The sequence below is a fragment of the Euleptes europaea genome, chromosome 10 (assembly GCF_029931775.1).
Source record: "Euleptes europaea isolate rEulEur1 chromosome 10, rEulEur1.hap1, whole genome shotgun sequence".
In the NCBI taxonomy this organism is placed as follows: domain Eukaryota; kingdom Metazoa; phylum Chordata; class Lepidosauria; order Squamata; family Sphaerodactylidae; genus Euleptes; species Euleptes europaea.
The window spans coordinates 70,651,043-70,673,122 of NC_079321.1; the positions used below are offsets into that span (position 1 = coordinate 70,651,043).

The 22,080-nt window shown below is 43.2% G+C and overlaps 1 protein-coding gene across 1 annotated transcript in view; it reads right to left on the reverse strand.

Moving 5' to 3' along the window:
* FAM184A (family with sequence similarity 184 member A) overlaps positions 1 to 22,080 on the reverse strand; it is a 115,043-nt gene that overhangs the window by 33,022 nt on the left and 59,941 nt on the right. Inside the window, exons 6-9 of the mRNA XM_056856950.1 lie at positions 18,995 to 19,117; positions 9,978 to 10,139; positions 8,252 to 8,377; positions 1,726 to 1,872 (exon numbers count right to left, since the gene is read on the reverse strand). Coding sequence (XP_056712928.1) covers positions 1,726 to 1,872; positions 8,252 to 8,377; positions 9,978 to 10,139; positions 18,995 to 19,117 — 558 coding nt within the window. The remainder of the gene's footprint in view (positions 1 to 1,725; positions 1,873 to 8,251; positions 8,378 to 9,977; positions 10,140 to 18,994; positions 19,118 to 22,080) is intronic.

Here is a 22,080-nt window from a genome sequence, read left to right on the forward strand (position 1 = left end):
CGCTGGCGTCCGTGCCACTTTGCATGGCGCAAAAGGCATGGATGCCAGTGTAGGGGTCATGCCGTCTCCTATGCAGCTCCACCCTCCCCCTTAGGATTGCACAGTTAGATACGCTTGTGTAATTTAATTTAAATTGGTTTGAGGGTCTTAAAACAGCTAATCGTTCTGAGTTTTACTCTGGTATAACACCAGTAATTTTTCTAAAGTTGCCTTGGATGTGCAGTAAGGCAGATAACATTTTCTAATAAATTGATAAAGAAATAAAAAGTACACAAGATTTGTCTCAAGAAAAATGTGGGATTTGATTTGTTGAGATTTGTTTTTTTTCCTCACTGTGTATTATTTTATTTTTATTTATAGTGTCTTGTTTCCTGGTATCTGTGTATATACTTGACTTTTTCATTATTATTTTTTCTTTTATATGTTCTGATACATGTATGATTATTTTAAAAGTATGCAAGTTAGTAATTTTGCTAGTAACATGTACTGGCAAAAGCTAACAAGTGAAACAACTCAGTGCCACCTCTGATGAGTATGCTAAACCCAAGCGAACTAATATTCTAAAGACATTTTTCACTCATATTATTTTTCCTTTGATTTTCAGGGCACTCATGGACTCCCTCCCTTTATTTAATTATGTCTCACTTTTGTACTTCTAAACTGTGTCTGTAGATCAGCTGTCTGTTGAACACGTTAAAATGTGTTTTTCTTTATTTGCTTATAGAGAGCCTACCACAATGATTTGAAATTTTTAGGTATTATTTGTAGTTATGAAGCACTCCATATACAAAACCAGGTAGCCTCTGATGCGAACAGATTTTCTGTATGTCTTGCACTTAATTCCTGACAACTTCAGTTCAACACATGTCTATATCTTGGTTTAGTTTTTGAAATTGTGTGTATTCTACATGGCTTTTGGAAGTTCAGAATTAAGGTCATGATGTGAATTTTTTTTCCACACTTATCTGTAAAATTCTTAGGCTGTGTAAATTTTTTGCAGGCTATATTGGCCATGATAGTTTAATTTAAAATATTTTTTAAATTTGGGGGAGTATTATTATTATTCATTCACTGAGCAACCTAAGCTTTTGGGTTTGTTTGTTTTTTGGAAGGGGGCAACAATAAATAGATTAGTGTTTAATCTTCTTCTGGTATTTTGACCCAGGATTCCCCATGAATGTGGATAATAACATGGTGGTCACACAGGTTTCTGTTCCAAAGTTATACACTGGAGAGGGCAGATGTCATGATTTAGCCTTCATAGGCATGTTTCCAGTTAGCCACTGATGCAGGGAACAGATGTATTTCTTAATATATATACACAGTGTCAGTTAGTGTCACAATGGCCAAAGATCTCTATGAATATTGTCAAAGGCTTTCACGGTCAGAGTTCATTGGTTCTTGTAGGTTATCCGGGCTGTGTGACCATGGTCTTGGTATTTTCTTTCCTGACATTTCGCCAGCAGCTGTGGCAGGCATCTTCAGAGGAGTAACACTGAAGACACTGTCCTTCAGTGTTACTCCTCTGAAGATGCCTGCCACAGCTGCTGGTGAAACATCAGGAAAGAAAATACCAAGACCATGGTCACACAGCCCAGATAACCTACAAGAACCGATCTCTATGAATGTTTTTATTACACAAATTTTAAACTAATTAGTTCTGCAGCAGTTTATCTCTCTTAAATTTTATCAAAGATTATAGCATTTGTAAATACTTCCAGTTACCTGATCCAACAGATCTTCTACTTTCTTTTGCCAGCTATCTCTGGCAGCATTTTTTTCCCTCTCTTTCAGCTGCAAAAGTTGAGTCATTGCTGACTTTTTATCTTCTTCATGTTGAAGCCTCAGCTCTTCTCGAAGTTTACTACATTCCTGGCTGAGAAGAAAAAAACAGAACTAAAACACACACCGTGTCTTTATAAAACTAGCAAGAATGTTTTTGAAATGAAGGGAAGTGACTAAAGCAGATAATGTTGTGATACTGGTTGTTTACCCTCAACTACCCTCACATTAGTTGGGTAAACATGTGCTTGAGTCATGCTGTAGAAATGAGATTCCTGGACATTATAATTGACTGTGAACAGGAACATTTGGTCACAGAGTCACCCAAAGGGTGGACATGGTTCTGAGTGGGTCCCAAGACCAGGTGAGAGATGTAGATGTTGTATCAACTGAGAGCAGTTGACCACAATGCTATTAAATTCAGCATTCTTGTTAATGGAAAGTTACCCTTAAAGTCCAAAAGAGACACATTTGATTTCAAAAGAGAGAACTTTACAAAATAAGGGGGACAAGTTAGAAGGGGGACAAGTTAGAAGGAAGCTGAAAGGGGGACAAGTTAGAAGGAAGTTGAAAGGGGGACAAGTTAGAAGGAAGCTGAAAGGGAAACACAACACTGTCAGATCCCTAGAGGATGCTTGGAAGCTATTTAAAATCACACTAGCTCTAGCCCAGATAGAATGCATCCACCAGGTTAGGAAAGGTACTGCCAAGTCTAAAAGACTGTCTGCATACTTAGGACTCAAGTCAAGAAAGCTATAAAAAGCAAAAAGGCTTCTTTAAAAAAATGGAAGTTCTTTCCCAATGAAGTGAACAGAAGGCAGCACAGGGTCTGGCAAAACAAGTGTAAGTTAATAACTATGCGTGCAAAAAGAGAATTTTAGGGCATAATTGCTAAAAGCATCAAGACAAACAAAAAATAATTTCTTTAAATATATTCAGAACTTGAAACCAACCAGAGAAGCATTAAGGATGACAATTCCTTTGGATAACTAAGGAATAAAAAGATGGCAAAAGGAAGATGGGAAGATGGCAGAGAAGCTAAATGAATTATTTCCATATGTGTTCACTGTACAAAGAACACTGTATGTATGTACGCAGAACACAGCCACTATTTTCAGGAATCAGTCTGAAGAACTGAGTGAAATTATGGTAATGAGAAATGAAGTTCTAGACCAGGGGTGTCAAATTTATGGCCCGCGGGCCAGATCCCCCCCCCCCCCCGATTGCTTTTTTCTGTGGAGCTAAGTCCCAGAACAATTCTGCTAGTCCCAGGGGCAATCATTCCACTGTGGGGGCTGTCATTCCAGTCCCAATGTATCTGGGCCAAGTGACCATAATGGTAAATCCATTCCACATTTTCTTTGCAACTCTTTTTGTGCTGTAATGTATTTCAATGGAGCCCATGCAAGTCAATTGGCAATCCTGGCTCCCAATATCTTCAATGGGCTGTGCAGCCTCTCCCTTTGTTTCTAATAGGCAATCCTATCATTTGTTTTAGTACATCCCAGATATTTTTTCTGTCCACAGCTTTGATGCCAATGTGTGAAACCTACCTTCTTCCTGTCTCACACATTTGAGTCAATGTTTTGTTCTGTCTCAGTGCTACCATGTATGACTGCATGTACATGACTGCATGGATGGAGGGGAAGATATCAATAGACACTGCAACAATTCCAGCTTCCCCAAATATCACAATCTTGGAAATGTCTGTCACTGTGTATTTTTGCTTTTTGGATTATGTTAATTTCACCGTATAGTGGCATAACAACATATCTAAATGTGTGTGATGGGGGGAAATGGAACTGTTCGTATACGTAGCCCAACCTTAAGATTTAACATAATTTTAGAGAAACAGTTTTTTTAAAGATCTGTGTTGGAATAAAGAGACCCGTATACAGAAACACTGCTGAACTTTCTCCTCCCAAGGTTAGCTAGGGCAGGTTACTCTGCCAGCATAATTTAGCTTGTCTGTTAGTTTACAGATCCTGATATTTGGTCTTGACAGATTAACCATTAGTCTTTTCGGAAAGCCTGTTGACTGTAAACTGTTGCTGTGATTTATTATTTAAAACTATATTAGCTCTCAAAAAAGTGTAATTGTTAATTAACAATTCACAGAGGTTAACACAATTTATTCTGTCATTTAAAATAGTTGTTGATTATATATTTATATGACATTATGGCATTTATTTATTTATTTATTTGGTGCATATGGCCTGGTCCTACCAACTGACATTTATATCATATCCAGCCCTCCTAACAAATGAGTTCGACACCTCTGTTCTAGACCTACTGGGGAAATTAAAAGCCAAAAAGTGTCCCAGTCCTGATGGCATACACCCAAGAGTTCTTAGGGAACTCTACTAACCCGTTTGTTACTTATCTCTAAATTCAACCATTTGTTGAATTTGTTGTTCTACTAACCCGTATATGTTACTTATCACTAAATTCAACCATTTTTTAAAAGGGGTCCAGAGGGGAACCAGGAAATTACAGGCCAGTTAGCCTAATGTCTCTCCCAGGCAAATTAGTAGAAGCTGTAATCAAAGATAGAATTATTAGGCACATAAAGGAACAAAGCCTGCTAAGGGAAAATCAACATGGCTTCTGCAGAGGGGAGTCCTGCCTCACCAGCTTTTCAGAGAAAGTGAATAAACAGGTAGATAACAGTGATCCAGTAGACATGATGTACTTGAACTTTCACAGGCCATTTATTCATGGAAGGTTTTGCATTGGATTTGTCACTCTATAGATGCACGTTTTCCCCATCTGAATTCTCAAAACTCTGCAAGGCGGCTTATTGTTGAGTTCTGAGAATATGGATAGGGGAAAAGTGCATCTAAAGAGTGCCAAATCCAATGCAAAGCCTTCCATGAATAAATGGCCAAAAGGTTTTGACAGAAGCTCCTTGCCGGCTGCCTGGTGTCGGCTGAAAGGGTGGGATGGAGGGGCTGTGCTCATCTCGGCGGCCACCCCACCCAGCACCATGCCCGTGGCACCTCAGCTCTCCTCCATCTTCCCGACCCCCTTCCTCTGGTTGATCCTATTCCCCAAGCCCCCAGTGCCTCCCAGTAAAGATGATCTCACTTAAGACAGAGTCTCCTGACTCATCACTTGGTGGCAGGGGAGTGGTGGGAGGGTGGTGGGCTGCCACGCCAGACGAAGCACTCCCAGATCTGAGAGAGGGATGTGCGCGCTCGTGGAAGGGGCACTTCTGCTGCCATATCCACGGGGGACAGAGCTTGGTAGCTGGAGCCTTGGGAGGCTGAGGTTCAGTGGAGGGCCAGCTCCCACAGTGGCTGTGGACCGAGAAGGGAGGTCAAGTGGGCATGGCTCAGAGTCGCACTGCTAGCTGCTCCCAGCCACCCTTGTGGACATTTGCATGGAGGCGACGTTCCGGAAACAACTCAGTCCTAGAGCCATTAACAAAATACTTAAGATTTTCATCTAAGGGAGTTTGCCAGTCACACAAAATCATATATTAAGGATACATGGGAGTTCATTGTATACACTGAGCAGATCAGAGTCCCCAAGAACTGTCTGTTAGCTATTATCGATGTCTTGGCTTTATTTACAAATGTACCATCAGAACAAACTAGAACGATTATAGAGCAACTGTTGTTGTCTCGTCCAGTGGAACAACCGCCTACACATTTTCTTTTAGACCTTTTGGATATTACGTTTGAACATAATTTTTTTAGGTTTCAATATCAGATTGATTTGCAAGTAAATGGTATTGTCTTGGGGTCATCTTGCACCCCCTTTGTGGCAAATGTATTTATGATTCATTTTGAAAATATCTTTATTTACAATAATAATCCATTTATTGATTATTGGGGAGGGGCTGTGGCTCAGTGGTAGAGCATCTGCTTGGCAAGCGGAAGGTCCCAGGTTCAATCCCTGGCATCTCCAGTTAAAGGGACTAGGTAAGGAGGTGATGTGAAAGACCTCAGACTGAGACCCTGGAGAGCAGCTGCCGGTCTGAGTAGACAATACTGACTTTGATGGACCATTGGTCTGATTCAGTATAAGGCAGCTTCATGTGTTCATGTATTATTGGGTACAAAAGGTTTAGTGATGATTTATTTTTATTTTTCATCCTGATTTGGACTTTCACGCCTTTATTAATTGGTTAAATTCGTGCATTCCGTATTTAAAGTTCTCTGGTACTTGCAGTTCCATGGAAATGCTATTCTTAGACACTATAGTATATTAGTTGGGTCAGGATCAATTGGCGGTCAGGATCCATAAGAAACCTACAGACAGGAACTCCCTATTACACTTTAGATCCCATCACCCTGCCCATTTGAGGAATAATTTACCATATCGGCAGTTTTTAAGAATGAAATGGAATTATACTAAATAGGAAGATTTCCATATAGCAGCTACAAATGTCATGGCAGCTCTGAAACAGAGAGGATATCCGGATGGGGTGATCCTTAAGGTGAGACAATGGGCTGAGGAGGTTGTCAGAGATGGTTTACTTTATAAATGGGATAGAACTAAGAAGAATTCCCTTATGGTTGCTTTGCAATGCACCCACTTATTTGGCCACATACAAAGTATCTTCAGGAGACACTGGCATATAATACAAATACATGGCCACTGCTGGAAATATAAAGAGGTGGACGGAACTTTCTTTCATAGCTGGTGGTCTTGCAGAAAAGTAAAGAAATTCTGGATCAGAGTGCATCAAGAAAGTCAAAAGATACTGAAAATCACCTTTCCTTTGGACCAAAAAACAATGCTATTGGGAATTCTACTATCTGCAATAGACAAAAGTAGGGGAAAACTTTTCAGATATATAATAACCGCAGCAAGAGTGGCAATTGCTTTTAATTGGAAACAAGAAGTAATACCAACATTAGATAATTTGCTAAACAAGCTAGCTGAATATGCTTTGATGGCCAAGCTGACAAACATGGTGAACAAAAGACCCTTGGAAGAATTCCAAAAGAAGTGGAAACTTTATTACGATTACGTCCCTTGAATAGTATAACATGTTTTAGGAGCTTTTAAATTGAATAGTTACTATTGTTAAGCAGTATTTTAAAAAGTGCTATTGAATAAGTAAAGTCAGTCAGCATATATGAAATAATATGATTTTTTTTCTTACTTTAGCTAAGCAGAATAGACAAAAAAAGATATATTTATTTGCATTATATTACATATTGACAGAAATGCTAAAGCATCCTTTATTTGCACTATAATCAATTATGCATTGAAATTACTTATTATATAAGGCAGTAGTTATAATAGTTATGAAAGGTAGGAGCAAAAAGAATATGGGTCAATGGATATTTCTTGTTTAGAATGAGTTTTTAATAATTATAAATAATAATTCAGAGTAAGATAGAAGGTACAAAAAGATATAGATTCACCCAGAGAAATGGAGATGGCAGACTGTGAATGTATTGTTGTGTGTTTAGTATGAAGTGTAGTGTGTATTGATTGTCATGTATTATGTCTTGGATGTTTTTTGTGTTGTTTTCAAAATAAAAAAATACTTAAAAACAAAGAAACCATGTGGCAGATGAAGTTAAGTGAAGGTAAATGTTAGGTGATGCACATTGGAACAAAATATCCCAACTTCAAGTACATGCTAATGAAGTCTGAACTGGCTGAGACTGAGAGGGAAAGGAACCTTGGGGTCATAGTGGATAGCACAATGGAAGTGTCAACCCAGTGTGCTGCAGTTCAGAAAAAGGCCAGCTTTATGCTAGGTATTATTAGGAAAGGGATTTAAAATAAAACAGCCAATTTTATATTGCCCCCGCATAGACTTATGGTGCAGCCTCATTTGGAATACTGTGTGCAGTTCTGGTCACCCTATCTCAAAAAGGACATTGGTGAGCAAGAAAACGTACAGAAGAAAGCAATCAAGATGACTAAGGGGTTGGAGCACCTTTCCTGTAAGGAAAGGCTGAAGAGTCTGGGACTTTTCAGTTTAGAAAACAGACATGATACAGGTTTATGAAATTATGCACAGTGGAGAGACAGTGGACAGAGAGAAATTGTTTCCCTCTCCCAAAATACTGCAACTTGAAGGCATCCAATAAAGTAGAGCTGTAGTATATTCAGGATCGACAAAAAGAAATACTACTTTACAAATGAGTGATTAAAATGGGGAATTTACTGTCAGATAACGTAGTGATGTACTGTAGTGTAGATACCTTTAAAACGGGATTTGACAAATTCATGGAGGAGAGGTCTATCAGTGGCTACTAGACATGGTGACTAAAGGAAACTTCCACATTCACAACCAGTAAAGCTCTTAATACCAGTGCCAAAAGGCAACATCTGGGGAAGAACTCTGCCTCTGTGCCCTGTTGTTGGCTGTCCAGAATAAATGGTTGGACCACTGGTCTGATCCAGCAGGGCTCTTATGTTCTTAATACATTCTAGAAGTACTACATTATTAAATTTAATACATCCTTTATGATGAAAGGGCGGGGAGAGGAGAAGATACTTGCCGAAGGTTTTCTGTCCATTTAATTTCCAGGTCATGGGCCATTCTGTCAACTTTGAATTTCTCCTCTTCTCTCATGGCTACAATCATAGCCTCATGTTGCTGTCTTTCCTGTTCTAATTCCCCCTAGAAACACAAAGCTCACAATGTAGATTTAAAATACAAAAAATGTGTTCCATGCCAATGTATTGGTCTGAAGCAACATTAGTATATTTTCCAAATTCAGGAGCACTATTAATTGTAACTGGCTAGTCAGAGATAATGTATTTTTACTTAATTAATATAATGACTACTGTCAAAATGGATGGCTTCTTTTTCTTGTGAACCATTCATTACAAAGAACAAAGGTTTTCAAAGCATTTAAAAGAAGAGATATGGTCACTGTCTTCAAGTATCTGAAGGGCTGTCATGTACATGGCGGAACAGACTGTTGCTCTCCACCACTGGTGGACACAACAGCAAATGAATGGAAATTACAAGGAAACTTTCTCAACAGTTGAGTAGAGTGACTCAGGATGTGGCAGACTATCCTTCAGTGGAGGTCTTATGCAGAGGATGGATGGTCATCTATTGGGGATATTGTAGTTGTATATTCCAGAACTGAGCAGGGAGTTGGACTAGATGACCTCCAAGATTCCTTCCAACTCTAATGATCTATCACTCTAGGTAACTAAAGAAATTATTTTAGCAACAAATTGTTGTTTTGTACCCAGCTAACAGTCTGGATAGCCCAGACTAGCCCAATCTCTGAAGCTAAGCAGGGTTGGCCCTGGTTAGTATTTAGATGGGAGATCACCAAGGTATATCAGGGTCACTATGCAGAGGCAGGCAATGGCAAACCACCTCTGAACATCTATTGCCTTGAAAACCTTACGGGGAAGCCATCAGTCAGCTGCAACTTGATGGCAAAAAACCCCAAACACAACAGTCTGTCAAAATGAAATGAAATATGTATAAAGGCATAGATCCTGACTTAAAGCTTGTTAGAAACAAGTGACGGTGTCTCTGACAGTGCAGTAAACTGGGAAGAAGTCCATGACTGCATTTAGATGTCACAATAAACCATGGCTTGTGCAACAAAATCTAGCTTGAAAACCTGATGTGATGCTAACCACCAAACAGCAGTTTGCTGGACTTTTCATTTGAATGCCATAACTAATTGGAGTTAGCCACAGTTTATAAACTATAGGCTATTATGATGTCTGAATTCAGACTACATATGCACTCAAGATCCTTTAAGCCAGGGGTGGGGAACGTCAGGCCCGGGGGCCATATAAGGCCCGCAAAATCATTTGGTCTGGCCCTTCATGGGTCCTGGCAGATCTCTAGCTCAGAAGGATCTAAGTCTGGTGATCCGCCCCCACCAGCGGCCAGGAATAGCCTCGATTCAAGGTGGATGTGAGTTTGTTTTGCCGAGAAAAGGAACCTTCTTTCCCCCTTGAAGAAGAGTCGTTAGCTATGGAGCTGCTAGGACCACCCAAGAAACTATGTTAACCCTTTCCCACCTGGGCTGTGGAGAAACGTATTTCCTCTGTACTACAAGAAGGCTGGGGATGGAAGTGGCGACAATGGAGAGGTTAAAAGGGGCAGGGCCAGAATGTGCGGCCCGCGAATGATGTTATAAATATCCAAATGGCCCTTGGCAAAAAAAAGGTTCCCCACACCTGCTTTAAGCACCTGGAACAAGGCGATGGTGTTCAAATAAGCCAAGGAGGTATGCTGTTACCTCAACATTATATAGAGAATCTGTGGTTTCCCTCAGTCTTGTCCTGGTTAATTCTAGTTCTTTTTGTAGTATTTCTTGGTTTTCCTGGAGGCTGGAGATGTGCCCTTCTGCAGTACCAAGGCCCTGTTCACTTTTCCTTACCATGTCTTGTAGACGACACACCTACAATAAGGAAAGAAAAAAAAAGATAGCATAACCCAAATTGATTTAAGATTATTTACTTGTTTCTGAATACTATTTGGCTCCTTTAAAAATGAAGATGCATACAACTATTTTTACATTTAGCTTTGATGCAGAAAATGCAAAACACACTGTTCATGTTATTATATTATTATAATATTATATATTATTAAAGAAGTGATACACTCAATATTTAAAACAAAATTTTCAAAATTCTTAGAGTATACTCCAAATGTTTTTTTAAAAATAACCCAGTTACATAAAAGGGAGAAGGCTGCCAGTGGCTACAGTACAAATATGAACATATGAAGATGCATTATACTGAATCGGACCATTGGTACATCAGAGTCAGCATTGTCTGCTGTGACTGGCATCAACCCTTCATGGTCTCAGGTACTTTCACATCACCCGCTACTTGATACTTTTAACTGGAGATACCGGGGATTGAACCAGTAATACCAGATGTCATTTACTACGGCCAGATTCTGCCAGAACCCTATTGTGTATTTATAGAAGCTTAATAAATGACCCAAAACAGAATTTTATCACAATGTAAGCAGCATTGCACTGGGGCCAGATTGTATGCTTTGGTTATAACTCTACCTCCTCCACTACAAATAATTTCTGATTTCTACCCTATTTGGGTTCCCTTATTCCTTTACCACTTGCAATCTGGTAGGTAGAGTTTCTTCAACTACTCAAAGATATTTGTGTGTGGGTCACTGTTCTAACTGGGGGGGGAGGAGCAGGGGTGGCTGCCTTGGCTCCGTGGGCCAGATAAAAGCTCTCAGGCCGTATCTTTGACACCCCTGGGCTATTTGGATTACACTGTTCTGATCTCAGCTCTACATATACTAAGATCAGGAGCTTCTCTCAGGATCATACACTTTCTTTCGAATAGAATATTATTCCTAGAATATTATTCCTGAACTGGAGGATCCTGTATTTCTATGAAAAATAAGATGACTTCTGAATGGAAGCAGAGCATGGAAGAGGATTGTGGTGGGCATACCCAAAACTCACTCCTGGCCTTGCTGTATAGAGGTGAGATTCTGCAAGTATCATCCAAACTATTCCAAGAATGTGCTATCAAATTCCTTCGATCTATGATTATAGAATTCTGAATTATTGCAGTATGCATTCTGTGGAACATTCAAACACTAAACACAGTGACAAGTATTGTACACAATCAGTTTTGAGCTCAAATAGATTGTTTCTCAGTTTTCTCAGTTAATGACTAGGCTTACATCTTTTTTTTGTTGCCAAAATGTTCCAGCTCTTTAAACATAACTAGATACTGCATTTCTATAGACAAAAAATGAAGGTTATTTTACAAATGTAATATTAAAGGTCCATCCCCTTTGAGAAATGTTACCTCAATTATTTAATGAATACTGGTAAAGATCAAGGGTTGACAAAAGAACTGAACAGTAAATCAATTAACTGACTAGTGCACAATTCAGATACATTTCCAAGCACTTCCTTCCACACAAATCCTTTTTGTTCTTTCCTAGAAAGGTTTGTCTTAGCAGTTGGTCACTGCTATCTAACAATAAAATATTCTGGAACTTTATGCCTTACTAAAGAATAACATTTTAAAAAAATAGTATCTATGAATCCAGAGTGTTTTAAAAACATTTTGCAGTATGTCATGGTGGGCTACTGTTCAAAGCAAAAAAAGAAAACTCCATGGGATCTACCTGTTCAATCTTTTTTGATTGGGACCAATGGTATGAAAGCCTCTGTAAGTAGCTGGCTTAGGTCGAGTCATAAGCCTCCATAACTTGGGGTGGGTGTAGGTGTGTGTCAGGTGGAGAACCTTAGTTTACAAACAAATCTAGAATCATTTACTGGTAGATATAAAATGACCAAGAGTACGCTCAAGTATAAAAAGAAATCAAACTTCCAGATTGCATGGTATCTACAAAATGAAATTATACCAAAGGTGGTTTGATGCAGCCATATCAATATAGCTTATTAAATTAAAAAACCAGCATGGCATAACTACTTGAGCACTGAATCTGGGCTGGGGAAGACTCCCACTCATCAATGAACAATAGGGCAGGCTGTGAGGGTCTCCTTAGTGTAATGTGCTTAAAAATGGCACAGAAAAACAGTAAATGGGTGACAGATGATACACATTTACTCAAGACAATTTAAATCTATGGCACAGTATTGGAAGGATTTTCAAAGGATCCCATAAAATTGTGAAAGGGGACAATGAAACAGCACTTGAGCACTGAATCTGGGCTGGAGAAGACTCCCACTCATCAATGAAGCATAGTAGTGATCTTAATATACGTAGAGGTGTGTTGAGATAAAATAGCTACTTACAGACCTATCTGCTATACATTTGTTTGATGTTTTTAAAAAGGGTAATTGTTTACTCACCGAGAAGGTCCTTTCCGCTCTGAAGTAGAAGGTCAGCTTGAAGCATTGGGTGTTTCTCGTCCCATTGCTTGGAGAGGCAGGACTAAAAATTAAACTGTTTCCTGTCTCAGGGCGAGGAACGCCCACACACTTCCAGTTGTAACTACAACGAGCTTAGTAGAGACAAGGGAAAAAACAATAACAATGCATAACTGTAATAACACGCAAACTTGACAACACAGGAAACTGGTTGAAACATTAACAAGAAAGAACAATAGGATAACGCCTTGTTGTCCCATATTTTACATCTACTGTGCCTTCATCTGGAGCTCACGTTGGCTGAAGAATTCTGCTAGCCACCCTGAGAAGATGACTACTCTCGGGTGGGCAAGCTGACCTTCTACTTCAGAGCGGAAAGGACCTTCTTGGTGAGTAAACAATGACCCTTTCCCACTCTGAAGGAAGGTCAGCTTGAAGCGTTGGGATGTCCAAGAGCCATTCTTATGGGTGGGACTCTGAATTGTCATCTTCTTCCACCACGTGTTGGAGTACCCGCCTTCCAAAAGCAGACTTAGCGGATGCCAAGGTGTTGATACGGTAATGAACGTGGACGGGTTAGACCACGTGGCGGCCTTGCAGATCTCTTCCGCTGATGCCTGTTTGAAGAAAGCAGCCGAGGTAGCAGTACTCCGAAGTGAATGAGCGGTGATGCCTGAAGGGGCCTGTAGGCCGCTTGCAATGTAAGCTTCTCTGATACAGTTTCGTATGGTCGAGCTGATTGACTGTCGAGACATAGGTAGACCCTTGTTGGGTGCTGCTATAGATATGAACAAGGATTCCGTTTTCCTAATGGACGCTGTTCTAGCTATGTAAATATGTAATACTCTGCGGAGATCCAAGGTATGCCAGCTACGTTCTTTGGGATTGGTAGGATTAGGACAGAATGAGGGAAGGTTTATTTCCTGGGCCAAGTGAAACCGTGAGCGGACCTTAGGGTTAAAGGATGGGTCTGTTCGAAGAACTACTCTGTCCTTGTGAAAAATGCACAAGTCTTTGCGTATGGAAAGCGCCTTGAGCTCTGATACCCTGCGGGCCAATGTGATGGCCGTCAAAAAGAGAGTCTACATCCTAAGTATTCTGATGGGGACTTCACGTAAAGGTTCAAATGGTCTGTTTGTTAACGCTGTGAGCACTGTGTTCAATCTCCAGGTAGGGAAGCGATGTACTACTGGCTCTGCAGTCTTTTCAACTCCCTTAATGAAGGCTTTTACCTGAGGATGAGAAGATATTGCATAGCCGTCTATTGATGGGCATACCGAGGCTATAGCTGCGATCTGTTTTCTGAGAGTGGCTGGTCTGAGATTTTGTCGCACTCCGTTGTGAAGAAATTCCAATAGGTGTGGTAAGGAAGGCGACGTGGGGTTGGCCAACTTGCGGTTGCACTATCTAACAAAGGTTTTCCAGGTGTAGTTATATATCCTTTGTGTGGAAGGTCTTCTAGCCTGAAGTATGGTAGATGTCACCTGCTGTGAAAGGCCCAGGCCTAGGAGCCTAGCCCTCTCAATCTCCATGCGGTCAAGTGGAACCATCCGGGGTCCGGATGTCATATAGGCCCCTTCCTCAGGAGATCTGGACTCGCTGGTAACTGCCATGGGGTGCATATTGACATCTCCATCAGAGCTGGGAACCATGGTCTGCGGGGCCAGTTCAGTGCTATCAGAATGATTTCTGCTTTCTCCATCCTGATCTTCCGGATGACCTTCGGAAGGGTTGGTAGAGGAGGGAATGCATACATCAGTCCGTTGGGCCATGGCATCAGGAGGGTGTCCACCTGCTCGGCCCACGTGTGGTAGTATCTGGAGAAGAATCGCGCTACCTGTCGATTCTGTGCCGTAGCAAAGAGATCCACTAACGGGACTCCAAACCTGTCTGTGACCCTTTGTCGGCTCAGCCAATCTGCCTCCAGGTTGTGAATGCCTCTGATGTGCTCTGCTCTTAGGGATATTAGGTTCTTTTCCGCCCAATTCAATATGATCGATGCCTCCTGACTGAGAAGCTTGGCTCTGGATCCGCCCTGCTTGTTGATATAAGCTTTCGATGCCACATTGTCCGTGCGGATCAAGACGTGATGGTTTCTCAGGGTTTGTTGGAATTGTAGGAGAGCCAGGTGTATTGCCCTCAGCTCCAGTATGTTGATGTGGAGCTTGGTTTCTGAGGGAGACCATGTTCCCTGGGCAAAGGAGCCTTGGACCGTGGCCCCCCAACCCTAGAGACTGGAGTCGGTGAATACTTGTACAGGCGTCTCGTGCAGATAGGCTTGACCTGAAGTGAGATTCTGTGTCTTGGCCCACCTCAGAAGGCTGGTTCTGATGGATGCGTCCAAGGAGATGCGTTTGTCTATCTTGTGCACTATGAGTAATTGAAAGGGCTGAAGTGCTTTCTGAAGCGGTCTGGAGTGAAGACGAATCCAGGGACCTAAGCCTATGCAGGAGATCATGGAACCAAGGAGTCCCGCTAGCGCCATGAGTCGGTGGTGCGGGGCCTTGACATGGATCCTGGCCACGTTGGCTATTTTGAAGGCCTTGTCCTATGGGAGGAAGACCTTGTTCTGACGAGAATCTATGATGGTTCTGAGATGAAGAATTCGCTGAGTAGGCACCAAGGAGCTCTTGGCTCGGTTTATCAAGAACCCGTGGTCCTCCAAGGATTGTATTACTCGGTCGGTGTGTTCTGCGGCCCTCTCGATGGTAGGGGCGCATATTAGGTCGTCGAGATAGGAATGTAGCTGAATCCCCTGCTGTCTCAACGATGCCACAATGGTGATCAGGACCTTGGAAAAGACCCGGGGAGCGGAGGCAAGGCCGAATGGGAGGGCCTAGAATTGATAGTGTAGTTCCAAGTAGTTCAATCGCAGGAACCTGCGGTGTGACATATGGATTGGCACATGTAGGTACGCCTCCGTGAGGTCTACTGATGTCATGTGAGTGTCCCTTCGTAGTGCTTCTATGATGGAACGTATAGTCTCCATGAGGAAATGCCTCTTCTGAACGTAATGATTGACAAACTTTAGGTCGAGTATTGACCGCCAGTCCCGTTCTTTTTTGGGACTGTAAAGAATACGGAGTAGACTCCTGTATATCGTTCCAGAAGAGGCACTTCTTCTATGGCTCCTATGTCCAGGAGATGTGATATTGCTTTGAGTGACCTGTTGTGTTTGGCCTTGTTGTGGAACTGTGGTAATGGGAAAAACCTGTCTAGTGGTGTTGCCTTGAACTCTATCAAGTATCTGGATCAGCTGTAGAACCCAGGCATCCGTCTGGGTTCTGCTCCAATGTGGGAGGAATTGTTGTAATCTTCCCCCACTAGTGCTATCTTGGCGTCACTGTTTGTTCCCTTTGGGAAACTTGTCGAATTTGTCTCCCTTGAATGGTTGGTATGGTGGGAAACGACTGAATTTATTAAACCTCCGAAAGGACCCACATTGTGGCTGCCAGTTGGGGTGCCTGTGATCCTGTCTGAATCTGGACAGGGTATGGGAGGATCGGAAGGTTTGAGGGTACTGATTGCTTCTGAACTCCTTCTTCTGATTCTTCAGCAAATACTTATTCTTGTCTTTGGTGTCTATCAGCATTTGATCAAGTCTCTCACCAAAGAGCTTGTGTCCCTTGAAGGGATGAGCTAGGAGAATGGCTTTAGACTGTAATCAACTTGCCATGGCCTGAGCCATAGCGCTCTTCGAATGGCTGTATTTGAAGCTACCACTCTGGAAGCACATATCAGGGCGTCTAGTGAGGCGTCAGCCATAAAGGAGGATGCTTGCAGTACCCTAGAAAGGCCTTCGGTTACTCTTTTATCAGCTGTAGGTAAGAGCTTAATAAGCTTCTTGGTCCACGCATTTGTGGCCCTAGCTATTAAGGCCGTAGTGGTGTTAGCCTGGATGGCTAAGGCGGAGGCCTCGTGTACCTTTCTGGAAAGGAAATCCATTTTCCTATCCAGCATATCCTTGATAAAGCCCCGCCCCCCATCTTCTGTGAAAAAGTCAGATGACTGGAGTGCAGTAACGGCTGCATCAACTACTGGCAGCTCTAGCATGTCCATGGCATAGGGGGCCATGTCATATAACTTCCTTGCCGCCCCAGAGTACTGCTTGTTATGTAGGGGCTTGTCCCACTCTGATCTTATGAGATTTTCAAAATGCTCTGGGAGTGGCACCTTAATAGGTTGGGAATCACTCTGAGGAAAGTAGTCCTTAGAGCCCTTGCGTTTGGCCTTGGACTTAGGTTCTTCAGAAGACTGGTTCACTGAGCAGATCTAGAGTGAATAGAGCCTTGGCTAGTAGTGACTGGTAGTCATCACCGTTAAAAAGCCTGGGCTGTTGCTCTTGGACAACTGGGAGCTCTTCGTCTGACACAAATTTGCCCTCCTCTCTATCCTCAGAATTGGAATTCCGACCAGCAGAGGAGGCCTCCTCCCCCAAGGTCATTTCTTGCCTAGTGGGATTGGACTTCATGGCAGCCTTAGTCAGCCACTGTCTGGTAGAGAGTGCCTGGTTGCCGCTTGTTCCCTGAATGGGATCAGAAAAGATAGAGGACTGGGAAGCTGATTTTGATTCTCTGTCAGGATTTTGAGTAGAGAGCACCAAAGCTTGAAGCTTTTGGAAGTGGCTCTCAAAGGTATTCTGTATGAGGTCATTAACTCTCTCTTCCGTCAAGGGAGGGTTGGAAGGGGCCCCACTCTCAGTCGAGGATGGGGTTGGCTTACCCTTCGCCGTCTTGATACTGCGCTTGTCCTTAGATGAGGAACCGGCAGGGACCTTAGAGGTCGAGGCAGAACTCGATCTTTGATGTCATTTGCGCCCCATCCTTTCCCCGCTCTTTTTGGCGCCGACCGCGGCCGCCTTTGCCACTTCTTTGCCGTCCGCGGCTTTCTCCTCCTTCGGGAAGGGGGCTTTCTCCCTGCTCCCTGTCCGTTAGTCCGCCGAAGCGGCCAGCGGTGGGAGCAGCCATGGCTTTTTCCAAAAGAGCCTTGTCCTGGTCTGCATCTGAGAGGAGCTCAACCTCCTCGGAACGAAGAGCTGCAGTGGCCATTTTAAAACTTTCTCTCTCTCCCTCGCTTTGCAGCGTGACGGCCGACTAGGCAAGCGGCGAGGCCGCTGCGAAGGGCTCGGGACGGGAGGGTAACACAGACAAAGACTGAACACACAAGGTAATTAAGGTAAGGTAAAAGGCAGGGAAAGAAAAACGAAGGTAGCTTTTTTAAGGCTGTCTAAGAGAAAAGAATCCTGCTATGGCAGCTAACGTCCTCTCTCCAGCAAGGCAGGAGGTAAAACTGGAAGTGTGTGGGCGTTCCTTGCCCCGAGACAGGAAACAGTTTAATTTTTAGTCCTGCCTCTCCAAGCAATGGGACGAGAAACACCCAACACTTCAAGCTGACCTTACTTCAGAGCGGGAAAAGCCATCTGTTACTTGGCCCACTTATACCCCAGATTAGTCAGGTTAATGTCTCCATGGCTGCATCTGCATGTCATTGGATTCTGCACTATCACTGAACGGGAACAATCATTCACATCCTGAATTGTGAAAGAAAAAGCCAGTTATGAAGGAGTGCTAGTGTGCAAATGCAGCACAGGTTTGAACAAGATGGATTTTTCAGTTTATGTATCCATCCCTATACTGATACAAGTTGGGGGCCTGCAAAATTCATGGAGGAGGGGAAATTCCATTTTCCCTTCCATCGCTTATCTTACAGTGATGGGGGGTCGGGCCTGCCTGGTTCCCCTGCTGCTCTTGAGTTCCGCCATGCTCCTAGGCTCCCCCCACAAAAAGGGTGATGCTGCTGGGACCACTGCAGCCCCTGGCTTCTCCTCCCCACCTGAAGGGCGAAGCCAGACACGGTGGCTGGGCTGAAGAGGATCTCTGCCACCACCAGCTCAAATGGTAAGAGTTTGTCTGCACATGCGCAGACAACGCTACTTTTTAAATTGGAGAAATTTACACACACACACGTGTTTCTGCTGAAACATCTGTATGGGTCAGTCTGCTCCCTATCTGTGGGTTTAAGATTCCACAGGCAGGGGCCAGACTTGGAAATTAAATATATAGATTCTTGGCTTTATTTCTGAAGACATGCTTTTAACGCTGTTCAAACAACAAGGAATGTGTAGTTACCAGTTACAAATGCTAAATAGAGGTTATGGCCAGTAACTAGTAAACAGTGATTTTGATTACCAGGCACACTGCTGAACTGGGCCTGTGATACCCCATGCTAGTGGCCATTACCACATCTTTTGTAGGATAATATAACATTGTATATGTAAAAAAGTTTGAAGACTGTTCACTCTATACTGAAAAGCACTGACCAAAGCTTAATATACAAACCTAAAACATCAACTAAGAATAACATCATTATTGATTAAATATGGTCTAATGCACATGACAGTTAGCTGAAAAGACAACGTTGATCCTTGCCTCCTGATTGGATGCTGTCAGCTTGGCTGTCAGTTCTTCCCTCAGGTTTTCCAACTGCTGTCGAAGCTGATTCTTTTCATCTTCTAAATGTAGCTTCTCTTTTTCAAAATGCTGCTTCAACTCCTAAAGAAAATGAAACACAGACTAGAACATGTCATGCTGATTCAATATTCATATTAGAAATAGAGTGGTGTAGTTGTTAGGGTACTGGACTTGGGCTAGGCAGACCTGGGTTCAGATTCCCACTCAACACAACACATGCTTATAAAAGAACTGTACAAATAAATTGAGTGCAGGACTTTACTGGGACTGGTACAATTTTAACACAAAGAATGCTGGTTTGTTGTCTGCAGGCCCTGACTGCTGTAATTGTGAGTCCTCCCCCTTCTGTAAAGGTAAAGGTTCCCTGTGCAAGCATGGGGTGATTCCTGACCCATGGGGTGACGTCACATCCCAACGTTTACTAGGCAGACTTTGTTTACGGGGTGGTTTGCCAGTGCCTTTCCCCAGTCATCTTCCCTTTACCCCCAGCAAGCTGGGTACTCATTTAACAGACCTCAGAAGGATGGAAGGCTGAGTCAACCATGAGCCGGCTACCTGAAACCAACTTCTGTTGGGATCGAACTCAGGTTGTGAGCAGAGCTTGGACTGCAGTACTGCAGCATACCACTCTGCGCCATGGGGTTCCAAATTGTGAGAGTTACATATTCATAAAATAAATGAAAAGGCTTCTTGTTGTGAAATAATTAGTCCTAGTGCTATAAATATGTTGCATGTATGTTTGTTATGCCGTGGAATATTGTTAGCCGCTCTGAACCCAACTTGTTTGGGGAGAGCGGGATAAAAATCCAACAAATAAAATAAGTAAATAAATACCAACTCTCTTTCCCCATATCTAATACCTGAGCATAATATCACAAATGACAAAATACTAGCAATTTTTAAAAAACTATTTTTTTGCCATCCCCGCAGTCTAGTTACGGCGACCCCATAGGATTTTCAGGGCAAGAGATGTTCAGAGGTGGTTTGCCATTGCTTGCTCATCCAAATACTAACCAGGCCCGACCCTTCTTTGTTTCTGAGATTGGGCTAGCCTGGGCTAGCGAAGTCAGCAAATTCATAACATTTAACAAAATCTTGCATGTTAGGGTCATTCCAAATTTTTTAAAAATGATGCTTATGCTAAATTTCATAAGTGACAGATTAAACAAAAATGTCTTGAGCAGCACAATCCTGAGGGCAGCAGCGGTGGAAGAGGCTGATGGCTGATGTAATGGCAGAGCCGCTGGCTCTTTACCTAAGGGGAAACTGCACAGGCTGGGGACCAGGCAAATACCTGCACAGTAGGACCATATGGCCTTGACTTGGATGGCCCAGGCTAGTCTGATCTCGTCAGATCTCAGAAGCTAAGCAGGGTCAGCCCTGGTTAGTATTTGGATGGGAGACCACCAAGGAATACCAGGGTTGCTGTGCAGAGGAAGACACTGGCAAACCACCTCTGTTAAGTCTCTTGCCATGAAAACCCCAAAAGGGGTCTCCATACGTCGGCTGCGACTTGAAGGCACTTTACACACAGGACCGTATGAGCTGGGCTGTGCCAGCGTCTCCAGCAACCACACCACTGCATTCCCAAGACATCATAGGAATGTTGACAGCATGGGTATGATGGACAGGGGAGAACCAACCAGAAGTCAGAGGGAGTCAGCCCTGGGTACATGTGAGAAGAGAGGAACAGGCCCACATAGCACCGTGATGTGCCAGGAACCCTCACCCCACCCCTTTAAAGGCACAGGCCTCCACCAAGCAGAACAGAGGCAAGAGCATAAAAAAGGAGAAAGGGTCCTGACCACTCTGCACACCATCACTAGATGCATGCCCACACGTCACCATGTGCCACCTCAGGGACATGGGACTGACCATGAGTGTCCAGTGCTCTGCAATGGGGGCACCTTCCAGCACCCAGGGCCACCTCTGGGTACACCAGCCTCTACTGCCATCAGTGCAGAAGGGGGAGGACTGCTGGGGCCATAGTGCCACTGACATGTCTGCAAACAGCTTCTCCGGTCTTCCAGATGGCTGCCCACATGGATGAAAGGATGGGAAGATGCACTGTGTAGGGCATGGCTTGAGGGAAGGGGACCTGAAGGACTGTCTCCTCCCATTCTATCCAGCCCACCTGTTAAGATCTGCCTCTCTAGTCCTGCTCTCTGTGCCCCCATCTTCAGAGGTGAGGCAGGTGGCTACTAGAGACAGCACATTTTCTGTGGTGGCACCTCGCCTTTGGAACACCCTCCCTCTTGGTGCCAGCATCACTTCTTTAATCCCAAGGCTAAAACACATCTTTTTACACAGACTTTAAATTAGGTGTTTTATTTCATCAGCTTTTTAAAGGGTTGCTTCTGTTTTAAGGGTAATTTTTATGCTGCTTATGCCAAATGGCTTGTGTTTTAACAGCTTGAGTTTTAACACTGTGGTTTTTAATTGTAAGCTGCTTCAAGCAGGACTCTGAAGAGGCAGCATAGAAATATTCTAACTGAATAAAAACAGCATTGCATTTGCTTGTAATTTGTTCATCGAGTGGTCTTCCATGCAGGCACACATGGGCATGTGCCAGCCAGCTGCGGAGAACTTTCAAGGTAGAAAGCTTCTACAAGGGATGCTTCCCCCCTCCCATCTGTCTGCTTGCTGCCATGGGCAATGGCTCATCCCACTGAAACGGCCATGTTACAGAGGGGCAGGGGAATGGCCATCCCTCAGTTCTGGAAGAACTCAGTTCTGCCATGGAAGAGCCTCAGAATAGAGAGCTGAAACAGCCCACAGAGGGGAAAGGAGGGAGGGATGTGTGCCTGTACCGAAGACTACTCGATGAACAACAGTTACAGGCAAGTGCAACACTGTTTTTTCATTGTCATAGTCTCTGTGCAGTCCCACATGGGAGAATGGCAAGCTCACTACTCAGGAGGTGGGAGTATGGCTGCTCAGCGGTAAATATTATTAAAAGTATTGATTGTAACTCTGCTCTCCCAACAGCTGCCTCAGACCCAGTGTCTACAACGATGGAACAGTGATGGATAAAGGTCATAAAT